Source organism: Nicotiana attenuata, unplaced genomic scaffold (assembly GCF_001879085.1).
Source record: "Nicotiana attenuata strain UT unplaced genomic scaffold, NIATTr2, whole genome shotgun sequence".
NCBI classification, from domain to species: domain Eukaryota; kingdom Viridiplantae; phylum Streptophyta; class Magnoliopsida; order Solanales; family Solanaceae; genus Nicotiana; species Nicotiana attenuata.
The window spans coordinates 319250-339823 of record NW_017670597.1 but is presented as its reverse complement, the minus strand read 5'-3'; the positions used below and the strand labels follow the sequence as shown (position 1 = coordinate 339823).

General features: G+C 42.8%; 1 protein-coding gene across 1 annotated transcript; it reads left to right on the top strand.

The window, feature by feature from the left end:
• The first annotated feature begins 1348 nt into the window (after window positions 1–1348).
• LOC109241368 lies at window positions 1349–1754 on the top strand. The gene is made up of 2 exons (XM_019408104.1): window positions 1349–1516; window positions 1602–1754. The coding sequence occupies exons 1-2, from the start codon at window positions 1349–1351 to the stop codon at window positions 1752–1754; spliced, it is 321 nt and encodes a 106-aa protein (XP_019263649.1).
• Window positions 1755–20574: the final 18820 nt, after the last annotated feature.

Below are 20574 nucleotides of genomic sequence, written 5' to 3'. Positions count from 1 at the left end.
GACGAACACAAGCACATAGAGCTAATGTAAGTTAGGCATAAGGAACTTAGTAGAAACACATTCAAAGTGAGATAGTCACAGAAACTCAAACAAGAGCAGGCCAGTAAAAAAATCAAACGAAGAAACCTAGAAGAATTAGGGCTTTCAACATAGGCGAGGTTAAAGAGAAGACAGAAACCCAGAATCGGAAGAATTGCACAAAGGGAACAAGAGATTTCGAAAAGAACTTCTACACTTAAACAAACAGTCTCAGACCCAAAACCATAAGATTTTCAACAATAGAAGGGTTTTAAAAAGAGGATAAACAAACAGATCGGACAAAAACTCAGGCAAACAAACATTCGCTTAATAAACAGTCAAAAGAAATTAGGGGTCTTAACATGCAAACTCAGGCAGAAGGATAATACGAGCAAACACAGCAAAACATATCAAAAAATCAAAGAAAGGTTTCGAAATAACTTAACAAAAACCCTAATCGAAAAGATAAGGAGTTTTGAAAGCGGAGCTTTAAAAGAAACTTCGAGAAAAACGCTTAAAAGTTCAGAGCAGACATAGGTCTGAAACAAATCTAAGAGGAGTCGAGAGAACCTTGAAGGTTAGGATTTCAGAGGAACCCCAAGTGGTGAGAAAGGCTTTGAAAACCATCGATTTAAGCAGGAGAGTCAAGAGTCAGACTTGAACAGCCATGGCTGGCCGGAGAAAGGTCAAAGACGACCGGAGAACAGCCGTAAACCGGAATTGACNAACTCCGATTGACCTTAAAGTTTAGTAGGTTCATTGGAAACGATCCAGTGAGCAATACATATCAGCTTTGCTCATGACGTACGTTGTTTTTTGGCATTCGGGTCGTTTAGATGGTTTTTGCATTTTCTATTTCTGGAAAATTTATAAAGAATTTTTTTAAAGAAATCTGTGATGGTAGGGTTCAATTCCCATTGTTTCCAATCATTTTTTACAGTAATATAATGAATTTATATGTTGACATAGGTCTTCTTCCACATCGGATAAATTTATTATAGATGATTACTGTAGTTTTGCCTCTAGTTATTTGATTACTTGTATTAACTCTCCAACTGAGTTACATGTTGATTCAATGAAACTAGAGTTTATAAAAGTGATATTTACATATCTTAAATTAACAGTTTACTCGCCATCTGAGTTGGTCCTGTTTAAATTGATGGAGTTAATATCTTACATCACTCATATATTTTGCATGAATAGTTAAGTTTCCCTAACGAATCTAACTGTTCAATAAGCATGGTTATATGTGCAATGTGTTGTTTTGAATTTAATTGTTCTAAATACATAACTAATGATCCATTTAATGTAAATATCTCTCAGATTAACCATGTCTTCATTCAACCCACTTACCTCAATTTTGAACCAAAACAAGTTAGAAGGACCGAATTATGTTGACTGGAAAAGGAACCTTGATATTGTCCTAACTGTTGAAGGTTACAAATTTGTAATCTCTGAGGAATGCCCAGAAAAACCTGAAAATGCTACGGATGATCAGGTTAAGGCCTATGACAAATGGGTTAAGGCTGATGAGGGCGCGATGTTACATTCTTGCCTCTATGGCGAATGTTTTGCAACATCAGCATCAGTCTATGGGGTTTGCTTACGATATGCTCGAAAGTCTCAAAGAGATGTTCGGTAAGCAAAATCGTGCAGCTAAGCAGACAGCCATGAAAGCCCTTTTGAACACAAAGATGGCTGAAGGATCATCGATCANTACTTGGTTAACCAAATAAGGTAAGAAACACAATAAAATTGCAGAATATGGAGACAATCGAAAATCGGCACATGGTAAATCAGGGAATCAAGGATTCGAAATTACTGATTTAAGAAGAGTAACATGGGTTCCCATGAATAAGCAAATAAACCAAGTTAAAATAGGAGAATCGAAAGTCTAAAGAGAAATTTTCAAATCAAGCCAAGAAACAGGGAGCTCAGAGTCAATCAAAGAGATAGTCATGAGTCAGGTTTTTAACATATAAATAGAGTGAGATGTGAGTAACCAAACATAGCAAGCAAAGGGGCAAGTCTTGACCAGTCAAGACGAACACAAGCACATAGAGCTACTGTAAGTTAGGCATAAGGAACTTAGTAGAAACACATTCGAAGTGAGATAGTCACAGAAACTCAAACAAGAGCAGGCCAGTAAAAAAATCAAACGAAGAAACCTAGAAGAATTAGGGCTTTCAACATAGGCGAGGTTAAAGAGAAGACAGAAACCCAGAATCGGAAGAATTGCACAAAGGGAACAAGAGATTTCGAAAAGAACTTCTACACTTAAACAAAAAGTCTCATACCCAAAACCATAAGATTTTCAACAATAGAAGGGTTTTAAAAAGAGGATAAACAAACAGATCGGACAAAAACTCAGGCAAACAAACATTCGCTTAATAAACAGTCAAAAGAAATTAGGGGTCTTAACATGCAAACTCAGGCAGAAGGATAATACGAATTGAAACAAATCTAAGAGAAAAATGCTTAAAAGTTCAGAGCAGACATAGGTCTGAAACAAATCTAAGAGGAGTCGAGAGAACCTTGAAGGTTAGGATTTCAGAGGAACCCCAGGTGGTGAGAAAGGCTTTGAAAACCATCGATTTAAGCAGGAGAGTCAAGAGTCAGACTCGAACAACCATGGCTGGCCGGAGAAAGGTCAGAGACGACTGGAGAACAGCCGTAAATCGGAATCGACCAAGGTCTGGACCAAGATCTTTCAAGATCTAGCCTTGAAACCATAATAATCGAACACGTAGAAGCCATGGTGTAACGACCCGACCGGTCATTCTGAGCTTTTGCACTTTGATCGACAGTTCTCGGGCATGACTTGCCCCGTGATATGTGCTATGACTAATGTAGGTCGTTGGTTTTGGTTTCAGGAAAATTTGGGATGAATTTGAAAGAACAGTTCAGTAGAAAGCTTTGAATTTGAAAGGTTTAACCAAGAGTTGACTTATTTGTATACGAGCTCTGATCGGAGTTTTTATGATTTGGTTGGCTTCGTTAGATGATTTATGACTTAGGAGTGTAATCGGAATTGAATTTGGAGTTCCAGTGTAGAATTAGGCCTGAATTGACGAAGTTAGTATTTTGGCGAATTCCGGTTGATAGGTGAGATTTTGATCCGAGGGTCGGAATGGAATTTCGAGAGTTGCTGTAGCTTCGTTAGGTGATTTGGGATGTGTGTGCAAAATTTCAGGTCATTCGGAGGTGTTTTAGTCGGGTTTATTATCAAAGGCGTAATTCGGAAGTTTTAGAAGAACTTAGGCTTGAATCCGATGTGATCTGATAGTTTTGGTGTTGTTTGTGGTGTTTTGATGATTGGAGCAAGTTTGAATGATGTTTTAGGATGGGTTGGCACTTTTGGTTGAGGTCCCGGGGGCCTCGGGGTGATTTCGGATGGCCATCGGGATGAATTTGGACTTGTGAGATTTCTGAAGATTGCTGATATCTGGTATTTCCGCATCTGCGGAAAAGGGGCCGCAGATGCGGTTCCGCAGATGCGAAGTATGGGTCGCAGGTGCGAAGTTGGCCAATTGAAGAATTTCCGCAGAAGCGGATTAATTCCGCGGGTGCGATATCCGCAGGTGCGGACTTTGACCGCAGAAGCGGTCCGCGCGCTTTAGAGGAGTTCCGCAGGAGCGGGTGTTTGACCGCATAAGCGGGGTCCACAGAAGCGGGACTTGACCGCAAAAGTGGTCCCGGGCATAATGAAGATCCGCAGAAGCGGAGGTAGAACCGCACAAGCGGTAGTCGCAAATGCGGTAAGGCAACCGCAGAAGCGAAAGTGCCTGTTCAGGGAAGGGTTTTAAAAGCTCATTTTGTTCCGCGAGCTAAGGGTTATTTCCACCATTTTTGATCGACCTTGAGAGTTTTTGGACGGAAATTGAAGGGGATTTCAACTAGGTGTGATGGGAGGTGAGTTCTATGGCCTAAATTCATGATTTAATGGAAGAATTAACCTGGAAATTCACGGAAATTCATCAAAAAGGGAGAAAAGCTAGGGCTTGGAAATTGGTATTTTAAAGTGGGATTTGATGGGTCATTTGGGCTCGGATTCGGGAGTTTTTGGTATGTATAGACTCGTGGCGAGATAAGGAATCCGATGATGTAAATTTTCTGATTTTTTGAGAAGTGGGACCGGGGCCCGGTTTTTGCAAATTTCGTGATTTTCGATATTTTTTGATTCTTTTCTATTGGGTTATGTTCCTTTAGCCTATTGTGACGTATTCGTTCTGGTTTTGGATAGATTCGACGCGCGTGGAGGCCGAATGGAGGGGCAAAGGCATCGCGAGCTAGAGGTTTCGCCGGTTCGAGGTAAATAATGATTGTAAATACTGTCCTGAGGGTTTGAAACCTCGGATTACACATCGTTGTGTTACTTTGAGGTGACTTGCACGCTAAATGACGAGCGTGCGGTAGAGCACCGCTGGGGATTGTGACCTAGTCCATCCCGAATGACTATTTTAATGAGTAATTGATAGTTAATTGTTTGATGTCATTATACCTTGGGCTGTATGCCATGTTTGGGGCTTTGTGCCGACTTGCTGAGACCCTTAGGGGCATTTGACTGATTTTCCTCACTCTACTTGTTGAAAGTATATTCTCAGTCATGTTTTATCTGTTTATTTCTCAAACCTGGCTCTATCATTATATTCTTAAAAATGCGGAAAAACTGTTGGGCTGAGTTCCCCGTTTTACTGAGATAGACCGAGGGTCTGATTGTGAGAGTGGCGACTGAGATAGACTGAGAGTCTGATAGTGATGTTAATGACTCAGAGAGGCCGAGGGCCCAGTTGTGAGGATTATATATATATATATATATATATGGATCGGGCTGCACGCCGCAGCAAAGTATATACATATATATGGATACGAATCGGGCTGCACGCCGCAGCAATGCTTATATGGATCGGGCTGCACGCCGTAGCGATATATATATTGGATCGGGCTGCACGCCGCAGCAATATTGCGCTTGGGCCATAAGGGGCCCCTCCCGGAGTCTGCACACCCCACTGTGAGCGCCGTCGACGATATATGGATCGGGCTGCACGCCGCAGCGGTTATTATATATATATGGATCGGGCTGCACGCCGCAGCGGTTATTATATATATATGGACCGGGCTGCACGCCGCAGCGGTTACTATATGGTACCTATTGAGCGTGAGTGCTGAGTGTGAGCACTGATTGGTAAGAGTTGAGTCACGAGTGGCAGAGAGTCTATCCCGAGGGGCGATAGATATAGACATGCATATGAGTGATGTTTGCCTGAGAGGCCTGTTACTTATTGATTTCCCTTCTCTTTAATGTGAGTTTCTATCGAATATGTTGATTGATTGACTGTTTTCACTCATCTTTATATTGAGCCTCTGTCGGAAGCTGAGCAAATGTTTTAAAATAACTTTTATTTAAACTGAGTTTATGAGATGTTCAGAAATTAGTCACTGATTTGGCATTTGGTTATTTCCACTGAGCTTTTCAAGTTATGAATTATTTATGATTACTGTTTTTGCCCGAGGGGCTGTTTTACGAACTATGCTTTGCCCGAGAGGCCAATTATTGCTTTAATCTCTATTATTATTTTAAATGGTATTGAACCCCTACTGAAACTGCTGGAAGCATTTCAAAAATGATTTTTACTAAAAGCTGGGTTTTAAAAGGAAAGGTTGACTCGTATTATGATTTGAAAGCCTGTTGCGATTATTGAGCCTAACGCGAATGTGGATTCATTGTTTCCTACTTCTCAGTCTTTATTTACTCTTATTACTTACTTGGTTGGAGTACTCACATTACTCCCTGCACCTCGTGTGCAGATGCATGTATTTATTCACCCGGTAGAAGGTTTTGGCTGATTGGAGGTAGAGCTATAGGAGTTTAGCAAGGTGACTGCCAGCGTTCGCAGCGCCGCTTCTCTCTCTGTTGTTCATTATTCCTGCTCAGTGTATTTTTAAAGACCTTGTAGTTGTATTTTACACTCTTATAGATGCTCGTGACTTGTGACACCCCGATTAGGGCTGTGTTAGGTTGTACTTCCGCTAATTAATGTTAATAAATCATATTTAGACTGCTTATTCATGTTTAACTATTTTTGAAAAGGCGATATGGGTTGGTTGGCTGGCCTTGTCTTCACGAGAGGCGCCATCACGACCGGTTCGGGGTTTGGGTAGTGACAAGTTGGTATCAGAGCCTAGGTTACTAGGTCTCACGAGTCTTGAGCAGGTTTAGTAGAGTCTCGCGGATCGGTACGGAGACGTCTGTATTTATCCTCGAGAGGCTGCAGAACCTTTAGGAAAACTTCACATTCTTGAATTCTTATCGTGCGTCTTTGATTCAGCTTGAAAAGAAACTCTTGAAATTCCTTCCACGCGTTTGTATGCGCATGAGCGCTCAGTATCAGATGTGCCTTGATGGCTTGTGATTCCCCGATCAGGGGGCGAGATGTGATCTCTGTGAGTTTGATGTTGGGCCAGTCTGGAGGACTTGAGGCTGGATTTTTGCCTATGGCTTGAGCATTGAGGTGCTGATTGTGTGAGTAAGTGTTTTGGACTTATATGTTCGACAGTGTCCCTATTAGTGGAACTGACAGTTGAATGGTCATGTGATGAATACGTTAGTACTGCAAGATGAAACTATGTAACTTGGAAGCGACGAGGAAGGTCTACTGGATGATAGATGAACTATTAGGTGTTTGATTTTCCATTGTGATTGGATGTGTGGCCCCGAGTGATGGGCTCGTGAAGGATCTTTTCATGTCTCCTAGATGGGAGTGAAGTAAATTTCATGTTGCGGTATGAGTTTAGACTCAGGAAGACTAAGTGGCTGTGTAATGTGTATGACGATGGAAGGTATACGGAAATGTTATATTAAGGCGAAGCAGGTGGGTTATCTCCTGCGGAGTGTTCCGAAGTGGTGTGATCCTTATGTGTATGTTAGAAGACCTCATGTGTAATGGAAGGGTACGTGTTGAAATTTGAAATTTAGGATTTGCTTAAGAGAGTGGGCTTAACTGTTGCGGGAATGAATGCGAGAATTGTAGAAGATTTATAGAACTAGATGGTCAGTGTTTTCACAACTTCTAAATGATTTGAGTTTAATCTCACTATGATATTGCGGCATCAATAGAGTAAAAGTGTGATGGATTATTGAGCGTATCTTGATCTATGGCTTCGAGCAAAGTGGGGGAGTCTGCTGTGAGCAGTTGATTGCATGGTTAGGTGCTATGATGGTTCCAGTTTGGGGCATGCGAGTGAATTAGCTATGGCTAGAGTAAAGGAAGAATTTGACAAGGGTCATGTTATGCTTCATAAAGTATGAGAATCACAGAATGTCTGGAGTGTCATTGGTGAAGAATGCTCGGCGCATAGAACAGGAAGTTGCTTGATCGTATCGGGACAAGGATTTCATTTTGCGGCATCGGAGTGCCAATAAGGCACGGGTGTTTCCATTCGTTGGGTCAGGAAATTTGTAGTTTGAATAAGAGTGAATGACTTTCGAGAATGATTCTAATGTGTTCAAGATTCTACAGAAACAATCGGGTATCTCAAAGTTGTGTATGTGGTTAGAGACTGTGTTTTCATTGGAAAGAGGTCAAGACTTGTGGCATTTTATGATTTATTTATGGGCTCCTATGTACCGGTATCTGAAAATTAAAGGTAACGGATTCAGAATTCGCAGGAAGTTCTTAAGAGTAAAGTATCCTTGAATGTAGTGTTTCTGGGGATATTGAGAGAGTATTCAACGGCTTATGGGTCTTAGACAGTGTGGTCTTGTGTTTGGGTCTCGTGTAGTGAGCCTGGGATTGAGAGATTGTGGTACCAAAGCAAGAGGGAGCATCAAGTTGAAAATGAATCAGAAGGAAAATGTAGATAGATGGAATGGTTGATAATAGACCGAATCGGCATGGTAAGGATATGATCAATTCTGTGTATGTGTTCGAGGTAATGGGTTCTTACAGGTATTTTGCAGCAAAGCTCTTGAGTTCTGACAGCTTGCTTAGCTCGATCTAGTTAGAAGGATTCAGTCCTGACAGTTTAGCTTGTGCAAATGGAATTGGGAGAGAGTTCTTGTTGGGTTTTACCGTGGTTTGGAGACGTATATTTTCTGTGGGCATACGGAGCATGGGATGTGTAATGATTTTTCTTCTAAATGGATCAGTGGAAGTTCTTGGCTAGATGAGTTACAGTTCAGTTCTGAAAAGAAGTTCATAAACTCTTAGGCAACGGGTAGCCTCAGGTAATCAAGGAAATGGTACTGTTAATTGGAAGTGATTTGACGGGAGTATATGTTTCAGAAAAAGGGTGATGTGATTAAACTGATGATATTTTGATAGTATTGCAGCACTCTCTTGTTGGATTCGGCTGTTGATATTCAGGTTGGCTTGGCAGCACAGAAGAATTATAGGAGTATCCCTTGTGGAATGATCGAGTATCGGATGTGTGTTAGATGTTCGGGCAGTGTAGCTGGGATCAGATATGGCGGTTCGTGTGCTTTATGGATTGAGAGACTGAGAGTTCCAGCGATCAGATGGCTTTGTGGTTGTGGACCATGAGAAAATAGCTAAGGTTAGTCAGAGGGTAGTATGTGCCATGGTTCAGTCATTGCGAACCTTCAAAGAGTTAATTATCTATTGTGGATGACCAGAGTTGATTTGGGGTTCATCGATAGGTCCAACATGGATGTGTGTTCTGCACCTGGTCAGATTTGTTTACTCCGAACGGCTATTGTTGGGAGATGTGCCATTCGATTGTTGTTGAGCTTATTCGTGATATGTGAGTTACCCTCCTACGTTACGAGGAGTTGAGATTTGGTGGTTATATCAACAAATGGTGCGGTTTCAGTGGGGCTTTATAGCGGGATTTAAATGAGAAGGGCATTTGGCTGTTGCGTGATTCGTTGCGCATTGGATATGTTCCTTCGGGCTGGTGTGGCATTGCGTCATTTGCTTCTCCATGGTTGTGGTGGTTCATTTTTGGGTGCTAGGCATCAAATTGGCTTGGTTGATGGTTTTGGACATGGTGACTTGAGGTGTTTCATGTGGAGCAGTGTTTGGATAGGATCGCGCATTGTAGCGAAGCTACGTGGAGATATGACCTTTCGGGTTAGATTCATGTGTTCTATTTCTATGATGTGAGACGGGTTCTCAGCCTTGTGTTGTGATGGTATTGGTGAGCTTGTGGTACAACTCTCTCATTTGAGTCATTTTCATGGTTTGAGTAAGTTCAGATCGTTACTCATTAGTGCGCGGATTGCACGAGTTGTGGCTTTAGATGTTATTGGTGTGTCATGTCACCAAAGTAGTTGTGTTAAAAATCAGATGAGATGGTTGGGATCTAGAATGAATACAAACGGATTCGGTTTCAGCGTATTGAAGGGATATATTGATGTTCGGCTCAGAAATTTGCTATGGTCGTTGCCAAAGGAGAAGTGGCTTCATGAATGGTTGACCTGAGGAATGGTTATGGCTTACTGTGTGTTTTATTTATATCTGGCGGTATATGAAAGTGTTAGGATGAGACTTTGGTGATAAGAGGTTTTCTACCGGTGTTCGGTTGTTGTGTGCAGCTGCTGTGAACGGAAGTTATCGCTACATGTGTTTGAGTTATGTGGTATATTAGATAATTGCACCTGAGGTTGCAGGCATGGGTTATTACAGCTTGTTCGGGCTTATTCAGCGTATAAATGTGAAATTCTGATTGTATTGATGATTTCGGAAGTGGAAATGTGGTTCTATGGTTTATGGGCTAGACTGGGTTGTGTAATTTCAGTTTCTATGTGTTATCGGACCTAAATGAGGTAGGGTGACGTGGGATCACCCCCGGGTATATGTATGGCAAGGTTATTCAGCGATTGGTTGGCTTTTGAAACAACTCTGAGTACGTTCGAGGACGAACGTGTGTTTAAGTGGGGGAGGATGTAACGACCCGACCGGTCATTCTGAGCTTTTGCACTTTGATCGACAGTTCTCGGGCATGACTTGCCCCGTGTTATGTGCTATGACTAATGTAGGTCGTTGGTTTTGGTTTCAGGAAAATTTGGGATGAATTTGAAAGAACAGTTCAGTAGAAAGCTTTGAATTTGAAAGGTTTGACCAAGAGTTGACTTATTTGTATACGAGCTCGGATTGGAGTTTTTATGATTTGGTTGGCTTCGTTAGATGATTTGTGACTTAGGAGTGTAATCGGAATTGACTTTGGAGGTCCAGTGTAGAATTAGGCCTGAATTGGCGAAGTTAGTATTTTGGCGAATTTCGGTTGATAGGTGAGATTTTGATCCGAGGGTCGGAATGGAATTCCGAGAGTTGGTGTAGCTTCGTTAGGTGATTTGGGATGTGTGTGCAAAATTTCAGGTCATTCGGAGATGTTTTGGTCGGGTTTTTGATCAAAGGCGTAATTCAGAAGTTTTAGAAGAACTTAGGCTTGAATCCGATGTGATCTGATAGTTTTGGTGTTGTTTGTGGTGTTTTGATGATTGGAGCAAGTTTGAATGATGCTTTAGGATGGGTTGGCACTTTTGGTTGAGGTCCCGGGGGCCTCGGGGTGATTTCGGATGGCCATCGGGATGAATTTGGACTTGTGAGATTTCTGAAGATTGCTGATATCTGGTATTTCCGCATCTGCGGAAAAGGGGCTGCAGATGCGGTTCCGCAGATGCAAAGTATGGGTCGCAGGTGCGAAGTTGGCCAATTGAAGAATTTCCGCAGAAGCGGATTAATTCCGCGGGTGCGATATCCGCAGGTGCGGACTTTGACCGCAGAAGCAGTCCGCGCGCTTTAGAGGAGTTCCGCAGGAGCGGGTGTTTGACCGCATAAGCGGGGTCCGCAGAAGCGGGACTTGACCGCAAAAGCGGTCCCGGGTATAATGAAGATCCGCAGAAGCGGAGGTAGAACCGCAGAAGCGGTAGTCGCAAATGCGGTAAGGCAACCGCAAAAGCGAAAGTGCCTGTTCAAAGAAGGGTTTTAAAAGCTCATTTTGTTCTGCGAGCTAAGGGTTATTTCCACCATTTTTGATCGACCTTGAGAGCTTTTGGACGGAAATTAAAGGGGATTTCGACTAGGTGTGATGGGAGGTGAGTTCTATGACCTAAATTCATGATTTAATGGAAGAATTAACCTAGAAATCACGGAAATTCATCAAAAAGGGAGAAAAGCTAGGGCTTGGAAATTGGTATTTTAAAGTGGGATTTGATGGGTCATTTGGGCTCGGATTCGGGAGTTTTTGGTATGTATAGACTCGTGGCGAGATAAGGAATCCAATGATGTTAATTTTCTAATTTTTCGAGAAGTGGGCCCGGGGCCCGGGTTTTGTAAATTTCGTGATTTTCGATTCTTTTCGGTTGGGTTATGTTCCCTTAGCCTATTGTGACGTATTCGTTCTAGTTTTGGATAGATTCGATGCGCGTGGAGGCCGAATGGAGGGGCAAAGGCGTCGCGAGCTAGAGGTTTCGCCGGTTCGAGGTAAGTAATGATTATAAATACTATCCTGAGGGTTTGAAACCCTGGATTACACATCGTTGTGTTACTTTGAGGTGACTTGCACGCTAAATGACGAGCGTGGGATAGAGCATCGCTGGGGACTTTGACCTAGTCCATCCCGAATGACTATTTTAATGAGTAATTGATAGTTAATTGTTTGATGTCATTATACCTTGGGCTGTGTGCCATGTTTGGGGCTTTGTGCCGACTTGCTGAGACCCTTAGGGGCATTTGACTGATTTTCCTCACTCTACTTGTTGAAAGTATATTCTCAGTCATGTTTTATCTGTTTATTTCTCAAACCTGGCTCTATCATTATATTCTTAAAAATGCGAAAAAACTGTTTGGGTTGAGTTCCCTGTTTTACTGAGATAGACCGAGGGTCTGATTGTGAGAGTGACAACTGAGATAGACTGAGAGTCTGATAGTGATGTAAATGACTGAGAGAGGCCGAGGGCCCAGTAGTGAGGATTATATATATATCTATAGATCGGGCTGCACGCCGCAGCAAAGTATATATACATATATATGGATACGGATCAGGCTGCACGCCGCAACAATGCTTATATGGATCGGGCTGCACGCCGCAGCGATATATATATTGGATCGGGCTGCTTGCCGCAGCAATATTGCGCTTGGGCCGTAAGGGGCACCTCCCGGAGTCTGCATACCCCCAGTGAGCGCCGTCGAAGATATATGGATCGGGCTGCACGCCGCAGCGGTTATTATATATATAAGGATCGGACTGCACGCCACAGCGGTTACTATATGGTACCTATTGAGCGTGAGTGCTGAGTGTGAGCACTGATTGGTAAGAGTTGAGTCACGAGTGGCAGAGAGGTTAGCCCGGGGGCGATAGATATAGACATGCATATGAGTGATGTTTGCCTGAGAGGCCTGTTTATGAACTTATTGATTTCCCTTCTCTTTAAAATGAGTTTCTATCGAATATGTTGATTGATTGACTGTTTTCACTCATCTTTATATTGAGCCTCTGTCGGAAGCTGAGCAAATGTTTTAAAATAACTTTTATTTAAACTGGGGTTTATGAGATGTTCAGAAATTAATCACTGATTTGGCATTTGGTTATTTCCACCGAGATTTTCAAGTTATGAATTATTTATGATTACTGTTTTTGCCCGAGGGGCTGTTTTACGAACTATGCTTTGCCCGAGGGGCCGATTATTGCTTTAATCTCTATTATTATTTTTAAATGGTATTGAACCCCTACTGAAAGTTCTGGAAGCATTTCAAAAATGATTTTTACTAAAAGCTGGGTTTTAAAAGGAAAGGTTGACTCGTATTATGATTTGAAAGCCTGTTGTGATTATTGAGCCTAACGCGAATGTGGATTCATTGTTTCCTACTGCTCAGTCTTTATTTACTCTTATTACTTACAGGGTTGGAGTACTCACATTACTCCCTGCACCTCGTGTGCAGATGTAGGTATTTATTCACCCGGTAGCAGGTTTTGGCTGATTGGAGCAGAGCTATAGGAGTCTAGCGAGGTGACTGCCAGCGTTCGCAGCGCCGCTTCTCTCTCTGTTGTTCATTATTCCTGTTCAGTGTATTTTTAGACCTTGTAGTTGTATTTACACTCTCATAGATGCTCGTGACTTGTGACACCCCGATTAGGGCTGTGTTAGGCTATACTTTCGCTAATTAATATTAATAAATCATATTTAGACTGCTTATTCATGTTTAACTATTTTTGAAAAGGCGATATGGGTTGGTTGGCTGGCCTTGTCTTCACGAAAGGCGCCATCACGACCGGTTCGGGGTTTGGGTAGTGACATATGGGAGGTGGATACAGGCCTCCAATGACCTTGGAAGCCATGGATTTGGGAGGTTTCAGGGTTGGAGTTTGATGGAGGCGGCTAAGGTTTGATGGAGTCTCAGAGAGAATTGAGGGAGAAGGGAATTCAAGGGCGGCTGAAATGAGAGAATGGGTAGGGTTTGGTGGGTTGTTGGATTAAAAAAGGAAAGGAATTATGAGGACTGTTGATCTTTTAGATCAACGGTCGGGATTTAGTGGGTCTTTGGGTCGGGTAGGCGGATTTAGGATTTGGGTCGGGTATTTTAATTCGAAATTGGGTTGGGATTGGGGTTTGAACTGGTTATAATTGAAATACAAATGGGGCTACCATTTAAATAGCCATTTTTCCCTGTTTGATTTTTAAAAATAGTAAAATAATTCTGAAAATAAATTAAGGGTACTAAAGTGATTAATAGCACATAATTAACTATTTAAAAATACCAGACCTAATTTTCTATGAATATAAACGTAATTAATCCTAAAAAAGGCTAATATTGTAAGTACATACAATTTAACTTTAAAAATAATAAATGACCTTGTAAAAATGTGCAAAAAATTGTATTAGCCATATTTTAATATAAATATGAAAATCCAATAAATGAATCACCAGAAAAAATGATAATTTTGGGAATAATTATTGGGTTTTTACAGATAAAATAGGGCGATAAATTGATTAAAAAGTCTGTAAAAATTAACGAAAAAGTAGTAAAACATTTGGACATGCTATTTTGAAAGTATTTTGTATATTAGAAATATATAGGGAAAAATTGGGTATCAACAGCTGGCCCTCTTTACCCGGGAAGGATGAAAGAGTTGTCGGGTAAAGATATGATGACCAATTTTGACCGAACGAAATGGTTCGAGGAGGCTTAGGCCGTGCCCTGGCTTCTGAGCTGCCTACATATCCCTGGTTATACAGGAATCAGGCCGCATGTAGTTCAGGATCCGTCTGTGGAGTATGCCGATGGAGACTTTTCAAAAACGGACGCAATATTCAGGACGGGGATGGTTAAGGTTTGACATGGCTGCGGGAACTGGAGCGGTATAGATCCTGCCGAGACGGCTGTTGCTCGCCGGTTTACCTGCAAATAAGCAATACAAGCATATATTGTGCGTAAATTTAGACATGATGCAATTTTCCGTCGGACCATGAGGATTGTCTTCGGAAGGTTCGAATGACGTCCTTAGACCATGATGTCCTGGGCCATAAAGCGTGTGATAAAGGATTCGCGGGCCATGAAATGATGCTCTCGGGCTATGAGGATGGTGCCTCCGAACCATGATGCCTTTGAATAATGATATGCAAAAGATTAAAAGGGGTCCTCAGGCCATGACATGGTGTTCTCGGGCTATGAAAATGGTGCCTCCGAACAATGACGCCTTTGGATAATTTGGCGATCTTTCAGCCCATGAGATGCGGTATTTGGCGATCTTTCAGCCCATGGGACGCATAGGTGGCGATCTTTCAGCCATGCAAGTGTAAATAAGGCGGCGATCTTTCAGCCATGCAAGTGTAAATGAGGTGGCGATCTTTCAGCCATGCAAATGTAAATAAGGCGGCGATCTTTCAGCCATGCAAATGCGGATGGAGATAGCGTTTAGTCTCGGAAGGCAGAATGGTAGCCTTATGCAATGCAGAAATACAGATGGAGACAGCGTTTAGTCTCGGAAGGCAGAATGGTAGCCTTATGCAATGCAGAAATGCAGATGGAGACAGCGTTTGGTCTCGAAGGCAGAATGGTAGCCTTATGCAATGCAGAAATGTAGATGGAGACAGCGTTTAGTCTCGGAAGGCAGAATGGTAGCCTTATGCAAGAAAATAAAAGGGCAAGTGGTAATAGAGTTTTCTTAGTTGATAGCAGATTGCGGTATCGTGACTGCTGGGGACATCGTGACATACGGAATGCCACTGGTGCGTGTGGATAGGAAATGTTGGTAAGTGCAACAGTTCTGAGAGTTGTATTCCTAAACAATGTTTGTCTCGTGAGTGTATAGTATGTCGGATGCTTTCGCAATCCAAGTGTCTGCACCCAAAGAAAAATCGTGAGTTTTGTAGATGGGGGAGGTTAGTTTGTATCCCCGCTGGCTCTGCTTGACCTGTTCGGTTTTGATCTGGTGATACTATACGTATCATTGGGGTAACGTTGCTAAACAAGGAGATTTAAGAAATAAACATGCATGATTTTGTAAAAATATGACATAAGTATACAATTAAGAAACAATTTTTAGATGAACCGACGACTGTGACGTGGCTCAAGACATTGCGACCTCTCTTGATACGGAATTTTGAGGGTCCTCCTCAAAATTCTGCCCCAGTTAATGGGCTGATGCTTCTGACGGTTGATTGCGATGATCGGCTGAAATCACTTAGGAATTTTGAGGGTCCTCCTCAAAATTCTGCCCCAATTTCCAATTGCGGGGGGAAATGAAAATTTTATTGAATTGTGACCGAACCCATAAGGCTGCCTACGTGTCGCCTCTTACACGGGAATCAGGTCAGACGTAGTTCAATTACATCATATAGGAAAGCATTATATATAGTAACGCTTGACTACATCTGAGTTGATTGGCTTTTGCCAGACTTCTCCGTCCATTTCCGCGAGTATGAGGGCTCCCCCTGTCAGGACCCGGTGAACCATGTATGGACCCTGCCAATCGGGAGAGAATTTCCCTTTGGCTTCATCCTGATGCGGGAAAATTTTCTTTAACACCAGCTGCCCCGGTGCGAACCGTCTTGGCTTGACTCTTTTATTGAAGGCTCTGGACATTTTGTTCTGATAAAGTTGACCATGGAAAACCGCATTCATTCTCTTTCCGTCTATAAGGGCTAGTTGCTCATAATGACTTTTCACCCACTCTGCGTCGTCAAGCTCAGCCTCCTGTATGATCCTTAAGGAAGGAATTTCCACCTCAGCGGGAATGACGGCTTCTGTACCATAACCAGCATATAGAGGGTTGCCCCAGTTGATGTGCGGACTGTGGTGCGATATCCCAATAGAGCAAATGATAGATTTTCATGCCATTGCTTGCGCTTCTCTATCATTTTTCTCAATATCTTCTTGATGTTCTTGTTGGCGGCTTCTACAGCTCCATTCATCTGAGGCCTGTAGGCTGTAGAATTTTTGTGTCTGATCTTGAAGGTTTCACACATGACTCTCATCAAGTCGCTGTTGAGATTGGAACTATTATCAGCAATGATTGACTCTGGAATTCCGAATCGGCAAACAATGCGGTCCCGAACAAAGTCTGTCACGACTTTCTTAGTTACTGCTTTGTAAGACGCTGCTTCGACCCACTTGGTGAAATAGTCGATTGCTACTAGGATAAACCTGTACCCGTTGGAAGCGGCAGGCTCGATTGGTCCAATAACATCCATTCCCCAGGCGGCGAAAGGCCATGGTGATCTCGTTGCATTAAGCTCATTTGGAGGTACCTTTATCATGTCTGCATGTATCTGACAGCGGTGGCATTTTCGGACATACTGGATGCAGTCCGTCTCCATAGTCATCCAAAAGTAACCAGCTCGGAGTATCTTCTTTGCTAAGACAAAACCGTTCATATATGGACCGCAGGTCCCAGCGTGAATTTCCTCTAGTAGCCTGGATGCTTCCTTTGCGTCGACACACCTTAACAATCCCAAATCAGGAGTCCTCCTATATAGGATTCCTCCGCTGTGGAAGAAATTATTGGATAACCTCTAAAGTGTGCATTTCTGGATAGGATTTGCAAGTTCTTGGTACTCTCTTTTTGTCAGATATTTCTTGATATCGTGGAACCAAGGTTTTCCGTTTACTTCCTCCTCAACATGGGCACAGTAAGCTGGTTGATCATGAATTTTTACCAGTATGGGGTCAATGAAGTTCTTATCGGGATGCTGTATCATGGATGACAGGGTAGCCAATGCATTGGCGAATTCATTCTAGATTCTGGGAACATGTCGGAATTCTGTCTTTGTGAACCTCTTCCTCAACTCCTGTACATGATGCAGGTACGGGAATATCTTAGAGTTCTTGGTTGCCCGTTCTTCTCGGACCTGATGTATGAGTAAGTCTGAATCTCCAATTACTAGCAACTCTTGTACGTTCATGTCAATGGCCATCTTGAGCCTAGGATGCAGGCTTCATATTCGGCCATGTTGTTGGTGCACGGGAACCTGAGCTTGGCAGACACCGGATAATGCTGACCTGTTTTTGATACTAGAATTGCTCCTATGCCAACTCCTTTGAAATTTGCTGCTCCATCGAAAAACATTCTCCAACCATCATAGGGTTCTGCAATGTCTTCTCCTACGAATGATACCTCTTCGTCAGGAAAATAAGTTTTCAGGGGTTCGTATTCTCCATCTACGGGATTTTCTGCAAGCTGATCTGCTAGTGCCTGTCCCTTGATTGCCTTCTGAGTTACATAGACAATGTCGAATTCAGTCAACAGGATTTGCCACTTGGCCAGCTTGCCAGTGGGCATGGGCTTCTGAAAGATGTACTTCAAAGGATCCATCCTTGATATGAGATATGTAGTGTAGGCACAGAAGTAATGTCTCAGCTTCTGGGCAACCCAAGTAAAAGGACAACAGGTGCGCTCCAATAGAGAATACCGGGCTTCGTACGGAGTGAATTTCTTGCTGAGATAGTAAATGGCCTGTTCCTTTCTCCCTATTTCGTCATGCTGCCCCAAGACGCAACCGAAGGAACCATCTAGTACTATGATGTAGAGTAGTAGGGGTCTACCTGGCTCGGCGGGACCAAGACTGGTGGTGTTGATAGGTATTCCTTGATTTTGTCGAAAGCTTTCTGGCAGTCATCAGTCCATTTGGTGGCGGCATCCTCCTTTAACATCTTAAAGATTGGCTCACAGATAACTGTAGATTGTGCTATGAACCGGCTGATATAGTTAAGTCTTCCCAAGAAACTCATAACATCCTTCTTCTTTGGCGGTGGCAATTCTTGAATAGCTTTGACTTTTGATGGATCCAGTTCTATTCCCCGGCGACTCACAATAAACCCAAGTAATTTTCCAGCAGGAACCCCAAATGCACACTTTGCAGGATTCAGTTTCAGGTTGTACCTCCGCAATCTATTGAAAAACTTTCTCAAATCTTCCATGTGATTAGTGGCCTTCTTGGACTTGATGATAACGTCATCTACGTACACCTCAATCTCCTTGTGTATCATATCATGAAAAATGGTAGTCATGGCCCTCATGTAGGTGGCCCCTGCATTCTTAAGGCCAAACGGCATCATCTTGTAGCAGTACATTCCCCACGGCGTAATGAAAACCGTTTTCCCAGCATCTTCTTCATCCATCCAGATCTGATGATAACCAGCGAAACAATCCACAAATGATTGCAACTCATGCTTGGCGTAATTGTCGATCAGGATGTGTATGTTTGGTAAAGGGAAGTCGTCTTTCGGACTGGCCCGGTTGAGATCCCGGTAGTCGACACAGACTCTGACCTTCCCGTCCTTATTTGGTAATGGCACAATGTTGGCTAACCATGTCGGGTATTCTACTACCCTGAGAACCTTGGCTTTGACCTGCTTGGTGACTTCTTCCTTGATTTTCAAACTCATAACTTTCTGAGCTTTTGCTTTACCGGCGGACATGTTGGATCGGTTGGCAGTTTGTGAGCCACAATAGATGTACTCAGACCAGTCATGTCATCGTACGACCAGGCGAATATGTCCTCATATTCCTTTAGAAATTCTGTGTATTCCTTCTTTTCTGATGGCGATAAGTGGACGCTGATTCGTGTTTCTTTGACGTTTTCTGCATCTCCCAGGTTAACAATATCAGTCTCGTCCAGGTTGGACTTCGGTCTGTTTTCAAAATTCTCAACTTCTTTAACAATCTCCTCCAGTATGTCATCTTCCTCTGAATCTATGTCCGTTTGTTGCGTTGTCTCATTGCATGTCACAGCCATTGGTTCATCAAGATAAGTACTAGTAATGCTGTATAAGTAAAGTAATGAGAGAAAATAATAAGAGTGTTGATTTATAAGAAAAATCGAAATGCTTTGATAAATTCCATAACTATTTTGAACATTGAAGATCTTATTGCGGAAATCAAAAATGCGAAAGGAGAAATTAACTAGTAAAAATAAAAGATAGTGCATGATGCTTGTTCAGCCTTGCTACCCCGAGGCTTGCCGGGCTCTGGTGGTTCTGATGGTCCAGTTATTGAGTTATGCTCCTCTACTTATGGCTTGTATGGAAGGACCTTCCTCCCCCTCCTCCTCGAACACAACACAGCAATCCATGTCATCGTCTTCTAAGAACAAGTTCTTCACTACAGCAAGTGCCTCCTCATCGTCTGTCCCATAAACAATGTCGGCCTGTTGGAAAGTCTGCTCCAAAGGCGGTATTGGTTGTTCCATTGGGTAGTAGGGACCGCGCCATGGTGGCGACCAGTTGTTGAATTCTTCCCAGGTATACTCATATCCCAGACCGAAAGTGGTGCCATGTTTCTTGAGTTTTATAGGCTTAGTGATTCCTTGGAGGTTCTTGCCAAGCCCCTTGCCAGGTTCATACCCACTCCAGTTCAATATACTCTCGATCTTGTTGTCCCACCATTTGTCTTTGTCAACAGCATTGACTCGTTCGATGTGGTGATAGGTCTCTCCCCTAACTTTCTTCTGCCTCCGATTGCCGGAATTGTCTGGCGACTGTATATAGGATTGCTACCGTCGCCGTGAATGATCACCTCCTGGTGATTCTACTCAAACTTCACCGCCTGATGTAGTGTTGACGCTACGGCCCCAGCAGCATGAATCCATGGTCGTCCCAACAGCAGATTGTAAGATGCCGACACGTCTATCACTTGAAAATCAACATCGAACCAAGTAGGCCCCATTTGCAAACACAGACTAATTTCCCCAATGGTGGACCTTTGGGAGTCATCGAAAGATTTCACATTGATGGCTCCGTCCTTTATCTCGTGCAGTCCCTTACCCAACGTCCTGAGTGTTACCAATGGACAAATGTTGAGGCTGGACCCTCCATCAATCAGGATTCTGGTGATAAAATAGTCTTCGCATTGCACGGTGATGTGCAATGCCTTGTTGTGACCCAACCCTTCTGGTGGCAGCTCATCTTCATGAAAAGTGATCTTGTGACTTTCCAGTACTTGTCCTACCATGTTAGCCATTTCTCCGCCGGTGATGTTGCTTGGCACATATGCTTNGTGGAAGAAATTGTTGGACAGCCTTCGAAGTGTGCGTTTCTGAATAGGATTTGCAAGTTCTGGGTATTCTCCTTTTGTCAAATATTCCTTGACATC